The 14,348-nt window shown below is 41.3% G+C and overlaps 1 protein-coding gene across 1 annotated transcript; it reads right to left on the bottom strand.

Annotated features, from left to right (window-relative positions):
- Positions 1-13,111: 13,111 nt before the first annotated feature.
- LOC148480785 (olfactory receptor 52K1-like) lies at positions 13,112-14,083 on the bottom strand. The gene has a single exon (XM_088453860.1). It carries the CDS (start codon positions 14,081-14,083, stop codon positions 13,112-13,114), a length of 972 nt encoding a protein of 323 aa, XP_088309986.1.
- Between the last annotated feature and the right edge of the window lie 265 nt (positions 14,084-14,348).

Here is a 14,348-nt window from a genome sequence, read left to right on the forward strand (position 1 = left end):
TCCTTGTTATCTGCAGAACATCGATGTGTGGGAAAGGTAAACACCTGCTCTAGTCCTTGTTATCTACTGAACATAGATGTGTGGGAAAGGTAAACACCTGCTCTAGTCATTGTTATCTACAGAATATCAATGTGTGGGATAGGTAAACACCTGCTATAGTCCTTGTTATCTACAGAATATCAATGTGTGGGATAGGTAAACACCTGCTCTAGTCCTTGTTATCTACAGAACATCGATGTGTGGGAAAGGTAAACACCTGCTCTAGTCCTTGTTATCTACAGAATATCAATTTGTGGGAAAGGTAAACACCTGCTATAGTCCTTGTTATCTACAGAACATCGATGTGTGGGAAAGGTAAACATCTGCTATAGTCCTTGTTATCTACAGAATATCAATGTGTGGGATAGGTAAACACCTGCTATAGTCCTTGTTATCTGCAGAACATCGATGTGTGCGAAAGGTAAACACCTGCTATAGTCCTTGTTATCTACAGAACATCAATGTGGGGGAAAGGTAAACACCTGCTATAGTCCTTGTTATCTGCAGAACATCGATGTGTGGGAAAGGTAAACACCTGCTATAGTCCTTGTTATCTACAGAACATCAATGTGTGGGAAAGGTAAATACCTGCTATAGTCCTTGTTATCTACAGAACATCGATGTGTGGGAAAGGAAAACACCTGCTATAGTCCTTGTTATCTACAGAACATCGATGTGTGGGAAAGGAAACACCTGCTATAGTCCTTGTTATCTACAGAACATCGATGTGTGGGAAAGGTAAACACCTGCTATAGTCCTTGTTATCTACAGAATATCAATGTGTGGGAAAGGTAAACACCTGCTCTAGTCCTTGTTATCTACAGAATATCAATGTGAGGGAAAGGAAAACACCTGCTATAGTCCTTGTTATCTGCAGAATATCGATGTGTGGGAAAGGTAAACACCTGCTCTAGTCCTTGTTATCTACAGAATATCAATGTGAGGGAAAGGAAAACACCTGCTATAGTCCTTGTTATCTGCAGAATATCAATGTGTGGGAAAGGTAAACACCTGCTCTAGTCCTTGTTATATACAGAACATCAATGTGAGGGAAAGGAAAACACCTGCTATAGTCCTTGTTATCTGCAGAATATCGATGTGTGGGAAAGGTAAACACCTGCTATAGTCCTTGTTATCTACAGAACATTGATGTGTGGGAAAGGTAAACACCTGCTATAGTCCTTGTTATCTACAGAATATCGATGTGTGGGATAGGTAAACACCTGCTATAGTCCTTGTTATCTACAGAACATAGATGTGTGCGAAAGGTAAACACCTGCTCTAGTCATTGTTATCTACAGAATATCAATGTGTGGGATAGGTAAACACCTGCTATAGTCCTTGTTATCTACAGAACATCGATGTGTGGGAAAGGTAAATACCTGCTCTAGTCCTTGTTATCTACAGAATATCAATGTGTGGGATAGGTAAACACCTGCTCTAGTCCTTGTTATCTACAGAACATCGATGTGTGGGAAAGGTAAACACCTGCTCTAGTCCTTGTTATCTACAGAATATCAATTTGTGGGAAAGGTAAACACCTGCTATAGTCCTTGTTATCTACAGAACATCGATGTGTGGGAAAGGTAAACACCTGCTATAGTCCTTGTTATCTACAGAATATCAATGTGTGGGATAGGTAAACACCTGCTCTAGTCCTTGTTATCTACAGAACATCGATGTGTGGGAAAGGTAAACACATGCTATAGTCCTTGTTATCTACAGAACATCGATGTGTGGGAAAGGTAAACACCTGCTCTAGTCCTTGTTATCTACAGAACATCGATGTGTGGGAAAGGTAAACACCTTCTATAGTCCTTGTTATATACAGAACATCGATGTGTGGGAAAGGTAAACACCTGGTATAGTCCTTGTTATCTACAGAACATCGATGTGTGGGAAAGGTAAACACCTGCTCTAGTCCTTGTTATCTACAGAACATCGATGTGTGGGAAAGGTAAACACCTGCAGTAGTCCTTGTTATCTACAGATCATCGATATGTGGGATAGGTAAACACCTGCTATCGTCCTTGTTATCTACAGAATATCAATGTGTGGGAAAGGTAAACACCTGCTATAGTCCTTGTTATCTACAGAACATCAATGTGAGGGAAAGATAAACACCTGCTATAGTCCTTGTTATCTACAGAACATTGATGTGTGGGAAAGGTAAACACCTGCTATAGTCCTTGTTATGTACAGAATATCGATGTGTGGGATAGGTAAACACCTGCTCTAGTCCTTGTTATCTACAGAATATCAATGTGTGGGATAGGTAAACACCTGCTATAGTCCTTGTTATCTATAGAACATCGATGTGTGGGAAAGGTAAACACCTGCTCTAGTCCTTGTTATCTGCAGAACATCGATGTGTGGGAAAGGTAAACACCTGCTCTAGTCCTTGTTATCTACAGAATATCAATGTGTGGGAAAGGTAAACTCCTGGTATAGTCCTTGTTATCTCCAGAATATCAATGTGTGGGAAAGGTAAACACCTGCTATAGTCCTTGTTATCTACAGAATATCAATGTGTGGGAAAGGTAAACACCTGCTCTAGTCCTTGTTATCTACAGAATATCAATGTGTGGGATAGGTAAACACCAGCTCTAGTCCTTGTTATCTACAGAATATCGATGTGAGGGAAAGGTAAACACCAGCTCTAGTCCTTGTTATCTACAGAATATCGATGTGAGGGAAAGGTAAACACCTGCTCTAGTCCTTGTTATCTACAGAACATCGATGTGTGGGATAGGTAAACACCTGCTCATGTCCTTGTTATCTACAGAACATCGATGTGTGGGAAAGGTAAACACCTGCTATAGTCCTTGTTATCTACAGAATATCAATGTGAGGGAAAGGTAAACACCTGCTCTAGTCCTTGTTATCTACAGAACATCGATGTGTGGGAAAGGTAAACACCTGCTATAGTCCTTGTTATCTACAGAACATCGATGTGTGGGAAAGGTAAACACCTGCTATAGTCCTTGTTATCTACAGAACATCGATGTGTGGGATAGGTAAACACCTGCTATAGTCCTTGTTATCTACAGAACATCGATGTGTGGGAAAGGTAAACACCTGCTCTAGTCCTTGTTATCTACAGAACATCAATGTGTGGGATAGGTAAACACCTGCTATAGTCCTTGTTATCTACAGAATATCAATGTGTGGGAAAGGTAAACACCTGCTCTAGTCCTTGTTATCTACAGAACATCGATGTGTGGGAAAGGTAAACACCTGGTATAGTCCTTGTTATCTACAGAATATCAATGTGTGGGAAAGGTAAACACCTGCTCTAGTCCTTGTTATCTACAGAACATCGATGTGTGGGAAAGGTAAACACCTGGTATAGTCCTTGTTATCTACAGAACATCGATGTGTGGGAAAGGTAAACACCTGCTCTAGTCCTTGTTATCTACAGAACATCGATGTGTGGGAAAGGTAAACACCTGCTATAGTCCTTGTTATCTACAGAACATCGATATGTGGGATAGGTAAACACCTGCTATAGTCCTTGTTATCTACAGAATATCAATGTCTGGGATAGGTAAACACCTGCTCTAGTCCTTGTTATCTACAGAATATCAATGTGAGGGAAAGGTAAACACCTGCTATAGTCCTTGTTATCTGCAGAACATCGATGTGTGGGAAAGGTAAACACCTGCTATAGTCCTTGTTATCTACAGAACATCAATGTGAGGGAAAGGTAAACACCTGCTATAGTCCTTGTTATCTACAGAACATCAATGTGTGGGAAAGGTAAACACCTGCCATAGTCCTTGTTATCTGCAGAACATCGATGTGTGGGAAAGGTAAACACCTGCTCTAGTCCTTGTTATCTACAGAATATCAATGTGTGGGAAAGGTAAACACCTGCTCTAGTCCTTGTTATATACAGAACATCAATGTGAGGGAAAGGAAAACACCTGCTATAGTCATTGTTATCTGCAGAATATCGATGTGTGGGAAAGGTAAACACCTGCTATAGTCCTTGTTATCTACAGAACATTGATGTGTGGGAAAGGTAAACACCAGCTCTAGTCCTTCTTATCTACAGAAGATCAATGTGTGGGAAAGGTAAACACCTGCTATAGTCCTTGTTATCTACAGAATATCGATGTGTGGGATAGGTAAACACCTGCTATAGTCCTTGTTATCTGCAGAACATCGATGTGTGGGAAAGGTAAACACCTGCTCTAGTCCTTGTTATCTGCAGAACATCGATGTGTGGGAAAGGTAAACACCTGCTCTAGTCCTTGTTATCTACTGAACATAGATGTGTGGGAAAGGTAAACACCTGCTCTAGTCCTTGTTATCTGCAGAATATCAATGTGAGAGAAAGGTAAACACCTGCTATAGTCCTTGTTATCTGCAGAACATCGATGTGTGGGAAAGGTAAACACCTGCTCTAGTCCTTGTTATCTACAGAATATCAATGTGTGGGAAAGGTAAACACCTGCTATACTCCTTGTCATCTACAGAACATCAATGTGAGGGAAAGATAAACACCTGCTATAGTCCTTGTCATCTACAGAACATCAATGTGAGGGAAAGGTAAACACCTGCTATAGTCCTTGTTATGTACAGAATATCGATGTGTGGGATAGGTAAACACCTGCTATAGTCCTTGTTATCTACAGAATATCAATGTGTGGGATAGGTAAACACCTGCTCTAGTCCTTGTTATCTACAGAACATCGATGTGTGGGAAAGGTAAACACCTGCTCTAGTCCTTGTTATCTACAGAATATCAATTTGTGGGAAAGGTAAACACCTGCTATAGTCCTTGTTATCTACAGAACATCGATGTGTGGGAAAGGTAAACACCTGCTATAGTCCTTGTTATCTACAGAATATCAATGTGTGGGATAGGTAAACACCTGCTATAGTCCTTGTTATCTGCAGAACATCGATGTGTGCGAAAGGTAAACACCTGCTATAGTCCTTGTTATCTACAGAACATCAATGTGGGGGAAAGGTAAACACCTGCTATAGTCCTTGTTATCTGCAGAACATCGATGTGTGGGAAAGGTAAACACCTGCTATAGTCCTTGTTATCTACAGAACATCAATGTGTGGGAAAGGTAAATACCTGCTATAGTCCTTGTTATCTACAGAACATCGATGTGTGGGAAAGGAAAACACCTGCTATAGTCCTTGTTATCTACAGAACATCGATGTGTGGGAAAGGAAAACACCTGCTATAGTCCTTGTTATCTACAGAACATCGATGTGTGGGAAAGGTAAACACCTGCTATAGTCCTTGTTATCTACAGAATATCAATGTGTGGGAAAGGTAAACACCTGCTCTAGTCCTTGTTATCTACAGAATATCAATGTGAGGGAAAGGAAAACACCTGCTATAGTCCTTGTTATCTGCAGAATATCGATGTGTGGGAAAGGTAAACACCTGCTCTAGTCCTTGTTATCTACAGAATATCAATGTGAGGGAAAGGAAAACACCTGCTATAGTCCTTGTTATCTGCAGAATATCAATGTGTGGGAAAGGTAAACACCTGCTCTAGTCCTTGTTATATACAGAACATCAATGTGAGGGAAAGGAAAACACCTGCTATAGTCCTTGTTATCTGCAGAATATCGATGTGTGGGAAAGGTAAACACCTGCTATAGTCCTTGTTATCTACAGAACATTGATGTGTGGGAAAGGTAAACACCTGCTATAGTCCTTGTTATCTACAGAATATCGATGTGTGGGATAGGTAAACACCTGCTATAGTCCTTGTTATCTACAGAACATAGATGTGTGCGAAAGGTAAACACCTGCTCTAGTCATTGTTATCTACAGAATATCAATGTGTGGGATAGGTAAACACCTGCTATAGTCCTTGTTATCTACAGAACATCGATGTGTGGGAAAGGTAAATACCTGCTCTAGTCCTTGTTATCTACAGAATATCAATGTGTGGGATAGGTAAACACCTGCTCTAGTCCTTGTTATCTACAGAACATCGATGTGTGGGAAAGGTAAACACCTGCTCTAGTCCTTGTTATCTACAGAATATCAATTTGTGGGAAAGGTAAACACCTGCTATAGTCCTTGTTATCTACAGAACATCGATGTGTGGGAAAGGTAAACACCTGCTATAGTCCTTGTTATCTACAGAATATCAATGTGTGGGATAGGTAAACACCTGCTCTAGTCCTTGTTATCTACAGAACATCGATGTGTGGGAAAGGTAAACACATGCTATAGTCCTTGTTATCTACAGAACATCGATGTGTGGGAAAGGTAAACACCTGCTCTAGTCCTTGTTATCTACAGAACATCGATGTGTGGGAAAGGTAAACACCTTCTATAGTCCTTGTTATATACAGAACATCGATGTGTGGGAAAGGTAAACACCTGGTATAGTCCTTGTTATCTACAGAACATCGATGTGTGGGAAAGGTAAACACCTGCTCTAGTCCTTGTTATCTACAGAACATCGATGTGTGGGAAAGGTAAACACCTGCAGTAGTCCTTGTTATCTACAGATCATCGATATGTGGGATAGGTAAACACCTGCTATCGTCCTTGTTATCTACAGAATATCAATGTGTGGGAAAGGTAAACACCTGCTATAGTCCTTGTTATCTACAGAACATCAATGTGAGGGAAAGATAAACACCTGCTATAGTCCTTGTTATCTACAGAACATTGATGTGTGGGAAAGGTAAACACCTGCTATAGTCCTTGTTATGTACAGAATATCGATGTGTGGGATAGGTAAACACCTGCTCTAGTCCTTGTTATCTACAGAATATCAATGTGTGGGATAGGTAAACACCTGCTATAGTCCTTGTTATCTATAGAACATCGATGTGTGGGAAAGGTAAACACCTGCTCTAGTCCTTGTTATCTGCAGAACATCGATGTGTGGGAAAGGTAAACACCTGCTCTAGTCCTTGTTATCTACAGAATATCAATGTGTGGGAAAGGTAAACTCCTGGTATAGTCCTTGTTATCTCCAGAATATCAATGTGTGGGAAAGGTAAACACCTGCTATAGTCCTTGTTATCTACAGAATATCAATGTGTGGGAAAGGTAAACACCTGCTCTAGTCCTTGTTATCTACAGAATATCAATGTGTGGGATAGGTAAACACCAGCTCTAGTCCTTGTTATCTACAGAATATCGATGTGAGGGAAAGGTAAACACCAGCTCTAGTCCTTGTTATCTACAGAATATCGATGTGAGGGAAAGGTAAACACCTGCTCTAGTCCTTGTTATCTACAGAACATCGATGTGTGGGATAGGTAAACACCTGCTCATGTCCTTGTTATCTACAGAACATCGATGTGTGGGAAAGGTAAACACCTGCTATAGTCCTTGTTATCTACAGAATATCAATGTGAGGGAAAGGTAAACACCTGCTCTAGTCCTTGTTATCTACAGAACATCGATGTGTGGGAAAGGTAAACACCTGCTATAGTCCTTGTTATCTACAGAACATCGATGTGTGGGAAAGGTAAACACCTGCTATAGTCCTTGTTATCTACAGAACATCGATGTGTGGGATAGGTAAACACCTGCTATAGTCCTTGTTATCTACAGAACATCGATGTGTGGGAAAGGTAAACACCTGCTCTAGTCCTTGTTATCTACAGAACATCAATGTGTGGGATAGGTAAACACCTGCTATAGTCCTTGTTATCTACAGAATATCAATGTGTGGGAAAGGTAAACACCTGCTCTAGTCCTTGTTATCTACAGAACATCGATGTGTGGGAAAGGTAAACACCTGGTATAGTCCTTGTTATCTACAGAATATCAATGTGTGGGAAAGGTAAACACCTGCTCTAGTCCTTGTTATCTACAGAACATCGATGTGTGGGAAAGGTAAACACCTGGTATAGTCCTTGTTATCTACAGAACATCGATGTGTGGGAAAGGTAAACACCTGCTCTAGTCCTTGTTATCTACAGAACATCGATGTGTGGGAAAGGTAAACACCTGCTATAGTCCTTGTTATCTACAGAACATCGATATGTGGGATAGGTAAACACCTGCTATAGTCCTTGTTATCTACAGAATATCAATGTCTGGGATAGGTAAACACCTGCTCTAGTCCTTGTTATCTACAGAATATCAATGTGAGGGAAAGGTAAACACCTGCTATAGTCCTTGTTATCTGCAGAACATCGATGTGTGGGAAAGGTAAACACCTGCTATAGTCCTTGTTATCTACAGAACATCAATGTGAGGGAAAGGTAAACACCTGCTATAGTCCTTGTTATCTGCAGAACATCGATGTGTGGGAAAGGTAAACACCTGCTATAGTCCTTGTTATCTACAGAACATCAATGTGTGGGAAAGGTAAATACCTGCTATAGTCCTTGTTATCTACAGAACATCGATGTGTGGGAAAGGAAAACACCTGCTATAGTCCTTGTTATCTACAGAACATCGATGTGTGGGAAAGGAAAACACCTGCTATAGTCCTTGTTATCTACAGAACATCGATGTGTGGGAAAGGTAAACACCTGCTATAGTCCTTGTTATCTACAGAATATCAATGTGAGGGAAAGGTAAACACCTGCTATAGTCCTTGTTATCTGCAGAACATCGATGTGTGGGAAAGGTAAACACCTGCTCTAGTCCTTGTTATCTACAGAATATCAATGTGTGGGAAAGGTAAACACCTGCTCTAGTCCTTGTTATATACAGAACATCAATGTGAGGGAAAGGAAAACACCTGCTATAGTCCTTGTTATCTGCAGAATATCGATGTGTGGGAAAGGTAAACACCTGCTATAGTCCTTGTTATCTACAGAACATTGATGTGTGGGAAAGGTAAACACCAGCTATAGTACTTGTTATCTACAGAACATCAATGTGTGGGAAAGGTAAACACCTGCTATAGTCCTTGTTATCTACAGAATATCGATGTGTGGGATAGGTAAACACCTGCTATAGTCCTTGTTATCTACAGAACATCGATGTGTGGGAAAGGTAAACACCTGCTCTAGTCATTGTTATCTACAGAATATCAATGTGTGGGAAAGATAAGCACCTGCTCTAGTCCTTGTTATCTACAGAACATCGATGTGTGGGATAGGTAAACACCTGCTCTAGTCCTTGTTATCTACAGAACATCAATGTGAGGGAAAGGAAAACACCTGCTACAGTCCTTGTTATCTACAGAACATCAATGTGTGGGATAGGTAAACACCTGCTATAGTCCTTGTTATCTACAGAACATCGATGTGTGGGATAGGTAAACACCTGCTATAGTCCTTGTTATCTACAGAACATCGATGTGTGGGAAAGGTAAACACCTGCTATAGTCCTTGTTATCTACAGAATATCAATGTGTGGGAAAGGTAAACACCTGCTATAGTCCTTGTTATCTGCAGAACATCAATGTGTTGGATAGGTAAACACCTGCTATAGTCCTTGTTATCTACAGAACATCAATGTGTGGGATAGGTAAACACCTGCTATAGTCCTTGTTATCTACAGAACATCAATGTGTGGGATAGGTAAACACCTGGTATAGTCCTTGTTATATACAGAACATCAATGTGTGGGAAAGATAAACACCTGCTATTGTCCTTGTTATCTACAGAACATCAATGTGTGGGAAAGGTAAACACCTGCTATAGTCCTTGTTATCTACAGAACATCAATGTGTGGGAAAGGTAAACACCTGCTCTAGTTCTTGTTATCTACTGAACATCAATGTGTGGGAAAGATAAACACCTGCTATAGTCCTTGTTATCTACAGAACATCAATGTGTGGGAAAGATAAACACCTGCTATAGTCCTTGTTATCTACAGAACATCGATGTGTGGGAAAGGTAAACACCTGCTATAGTCCTTGTTATCTACAGAACATCGATGTGTGGGAAAGGTAAACACCTGCTATAGTCCTTGTTATCTACAGAATATCAATGTGTGGGAAAGGTAAACACCTGCTCTAGTCCTTGTTATCTACAGAACATCGATGTGTGGGAAAGGTAAACACCTGGTATAGTCCTTGTTATCCACAGAACATCGATGTGTGGGAAAGGTAAACACCTGCTCTAGTCCTTGTTATCTGCAGAACATCAATGTGTGGGATAGGTAAACACCTGCTATAGTCCTTGTTATCTACAGAACATCGATGTGTGGGATAGGTAAACACCTGCTATAGTCCTTGTTATTTACAGAACATCGATGTGTGGGAAAGGTAAACACCTGCTTTAGTCCTTGTTATCTACAGAATATCAAAGTGTGGGAAAGGTAAACACCTGCTATAGTCCTTGTTATCTGCAGAACATCAATGTGTGGGATAGTAAACACCTGCTATAGTCCTTGTTATCTACAGAACATCAATGTGTGGGAAAGGTAAACACCTGCTCTAGTCCTTGTTATCTACAGAACATCGATGTGTGGGAAAGGTAAACACCTGCTATAGTCCTTGCTATCTGCAGAACATCAATGTGTGGGATAGGTAAACACCTGCTATAGTCCTTGTTATCTACAGAACATCAATGTGTGGGAAAGGTAAACACCTGCTCTAGTCCTTGTTATCTACAGAATATCGATGTGTGGGATAGGTAAACACCAGCTCTAGTCATTGTTATCTACAGAACATCAATGTGTGGGAAAGATAAACACCTGCTATAGTCCTTGTTATCTACAGAACATCAATGTGTGGGAAAGGTAAACACCTGCTATAATCCTTGTTATCTACAGAACATCGATGTGTGGGAAAGGTAAACACCTGCTCTAGTCCTTGTTATCTACAGAATATCAATGTGTGGGAAAGGTAAACACCTGCTATAGTCCTTGTTATCTACAGAATATCGATGTGTGGGATAGGTAAACACCTGCTATAGTCCTTGTTATCTACAGAACATTGATGTGTGGGAAAGGTAAACACCTGCTATAGTCCTTGTTATCTACAGAACATCGATGTGTGGGAAAGGTAAACACCTGCTATAGTCCTTGTTATCTACAGAACATCGATGTGTGGGAAAGGTAAACACCTGCTATAGTCCTTGTTATCTACAGAACATCGATGTGTGGGAAAGGTAAACACCTGCTATAGTCCTTGTTATCTACAGACTATCAATGTGTGGGAAAGATAAACCCCTGCTATAGTCCTTGTTATCTACAGAACATCGATGTGAGGGAAAGGTAAACACCTGCTATAGTCCTTGTTATCTACAGAATATCGATGTGTGGGAAAGGTAAACACCTGCTCTAGTCCTTGTTATCTACAGAACATCAATGTGAGGGAAAGGAAAACACCTGCTATAGTCCTTGTTATCTACAGAACATCGATGTGTGGGAAAGGTAAACACCTGCTATAGTCCTTGTTATCTACAGAACATCAATGTGTGGGAAAGGTAAACACCTGCTATAGTCCTTGTTATATACAGAACATCAATGTGTGGGAAAGGTAAACACCTGCTATAGTCCTTGTTATCTACAGAACATCAATGTGTGGGAAAGGTAAACACTGTTCTGTCACGCTGTGTGTAAGTTCATCCTTACTCTAGAAAGTCTTGTGCATTGCGCTCTTCTATGTGCGAGTTCGCATGGTTCTTTGTACAACTGACATGAATGCTGACGCCCTGTCACTCCCTTTTCGCGCAAGCTCTGCATGCGCTGTGCGTACACGCACCCCCAACCTGCCTACTGTTTGTATATCTGTGCATGATGTCCTGCGTACTGTCGTTGATTGACATACGATTGTGTATGTAGTATAAAGTGAAAGTATGGGCCTGCGCAGTAGCTCAATTGTGTGCCGGGCGCGTACTTTGCCGATAATCGCGCACCATGTGCGCGTTCGCATTTGCAAACAACTCTTAATCAGGCCCTTAGTACCATCCTCTAAGGAACGGTACTTCCCGAATGATAGCTCAGCTGTGGCATTTCTCTACAGAAAACCAGATGCTGAGCATTCATTGGCTGAGAGAGATGAGCCTCCGAGCGGTGAGCCCATGAATGGTTCCCACCAGTGACCTCAACGGTGAGAAGCACTAGGTAACCTATAGTAGCCTAGCAGTTCTCACTATTGAAGTCAAAGTCGAAGGCTCACCTCTCTCAGCCAATGAATGCCCAGCGCCGCCATTTCTAAGAGAAATGCCATGGCAGAGTTCATCATTCGGGACGTACCGTCTTAGAGGACAGTACTAAGTTTGTGGGTCAGGACTTTTCATTTGTTTGTTTTAAGAAGATGGTGGATGCCTACATGGACAAGAGGACCTGTCCAGGACTTGTAAGTGAGTATGTGTGTGTCTGTATGTGTGTAATAAACTTAGACTTTCATGGTGTGTAAGTGTTGTCTTTATTTGAACATTTATTTTACATGTGAACTACAGGTACCAGCGAGCCCTTAATGGCCCACATGCTGGTACTTGTGATTTCTCCAAATACCAGCATGTGGAGGAGGCTTGCTGGGACCTGTAGTTCGACTGCAAAAGCCAATGTTATTATATCTTATTTTACACACACTTTACACTATCCACTGGCCAGGGGTGCTCCAAAGAGGGGGAAATCTTTATTGGAGTGGTATCCACCTCCCCAGGGATCCCTGGCTTCGGCTGATTAGCAGTCAGGTTTAATGTTTTGGCATTACACCCCCACTAGAAAGAGCCCAGTGCTGAAATGGAAAATACAGGAGACCCCTACTCGTTTTGTCCCCTGTATTTCCCTGCACCAAGTGTACTGGCTATCGGCAGGTCTTTCAGATATGTCAGCCATCTGCTGTGCTGCAGAGCTGATCCGATGTCTTTGAACTATGTAATTCCAGACATATCAGGTTTACACACCCGCCAATATACTGGTATGTAAACCCGATATGTCTGTGAACAGGCAATATATCTATTAGTGTGTACCCAGCTTAAGTGTGAGGACCCAGAAGGGTAAGATGAGTCGACAGCTGCACTCAGTTGTACACATACACATTATTGGTGCTTTGCTTCCTGAGGAAATACATATTTAATGCACAAAGTCTTTGAATCCAACACTAGGTGACCCCTGGGGGGTCTCTATATACTTATTGTATTCTCCTGAGCTAGATCACTTTATTAATCAAATATGTAAATCATATAGTATCATTGTTACTCATCTGAGTACTTATAGTAAAGGTGATATTTTCACCCATGTCTTACACCCGAATGTTCTCTGTAAGCTCATCCTGATCTCCTTCATCCTAACACCATATATAATCGGGTTGATGGTGGCTGGAAGCAGAAAGTGTATAGCACTGGTCAGGTTCTGGACATCCACGGTGACAGATGTCTCCATCCGGTAGGTGAGAGCAGATACTGAATTACTTGAGTAAACAATTAGGGCCACAATAATGTGCAAGCTACACGTGTTCAGGGCTTTGTACCTTGAAGCTTTAATAACAAACATTGCGGTGTGGAGAATAATCAGGTAGGAGACCAGGAGAAGACTGCCATCGATCACAGTTATCATCATGCGGACAATCAGGCCTATGACCTGGATTTTGGAGATGTCCCCACATGCAAGTTTCAGGAGTCCCATGTTTTCGCAAACAAAATGATGAATTACATTGGAGCCACAGAAGTGTACCCGAGAGTCTAGGACAATGATTGGGGTCATGAGTATGACACTTCTTGCCAAACAGGCCAAAGTCAACTGAACGAGAAAGCGAGTGGTCATGATGTCATGGTAGCGCAAAGGTTTGCAGATCGCCATGTATCTGTCCAGCGCCATCTGCAGGGTGACAGTGGACTCAAATGTGAAAATTACATAAATGAACCACATCTGCACCAGGCAGCCGCTCAGAGAAATCTGGTTTAGGTCAAAGGCCAAACCCAACAGAAATTTCGGCATGAATGTTGTTGTGCAGGCGAGATTGACCCAGAACAGGAGACCAATAAGTATGTACATGGGGGACTGGAGGCTTTTATCCACAAAGATCCTGTAGATGATGAGACAATTGTTGATCAGTATGATGGTATATGTGATTAGGAACGGGATGAGCAGGAGGTGTCGGTGATCCGTGATGCCGGGAAACCCAATTAGGAGGAAGTCTCTGAGAGAATAATTCACATTGGAACTTGCGATGAAAACATCCATGTGAATTACAGTATGGTGGCTCCTTTAAGGAAAACAACAGTAACATTTATTGTAGTAAACAAGATGTATTCATGCTGGAACCATAAGATGATCTTTCTGTTCCTGTTATCTGCTTAGCAGATAGACCTATAGACCTAACAAGATGTATATACAAAGGAGCAATACACCCTAACATTTTAATTTCAATTATGAACCATGAAGATAAAACGCACTGTTCTGGGTCACCCTGAGGTCCCACCGAAGCTATTTGTAGATGTAGAGCTAT

The sequence above is a fragment of the Taudactylus pleione genome, unplaced genomic scaffold (assembly GCF_031769625.1).
Source record: "Taudactylus pleione unplaced genomic scaffold, aTauple2 ptg000597l, whole genome shotgun sequence".
In the NCBI taxonomy this organism is placed as follows: Eukaryota; Metazoa; Chordata; class Amphibia; order Anura; family Myobatrachidae; genus Taudactylus; species Taudactylus pleione.

What these genes read in the sequence shown, in the direction of transcription:
- LOC148480785 (XM_088453860.1), bottom strand. Translation starts at nt 14,083, where the DNA reads ATGGATGTTTTCATCGCAAGTTCCAATGTGAATTATTCTCTCAGAGAC.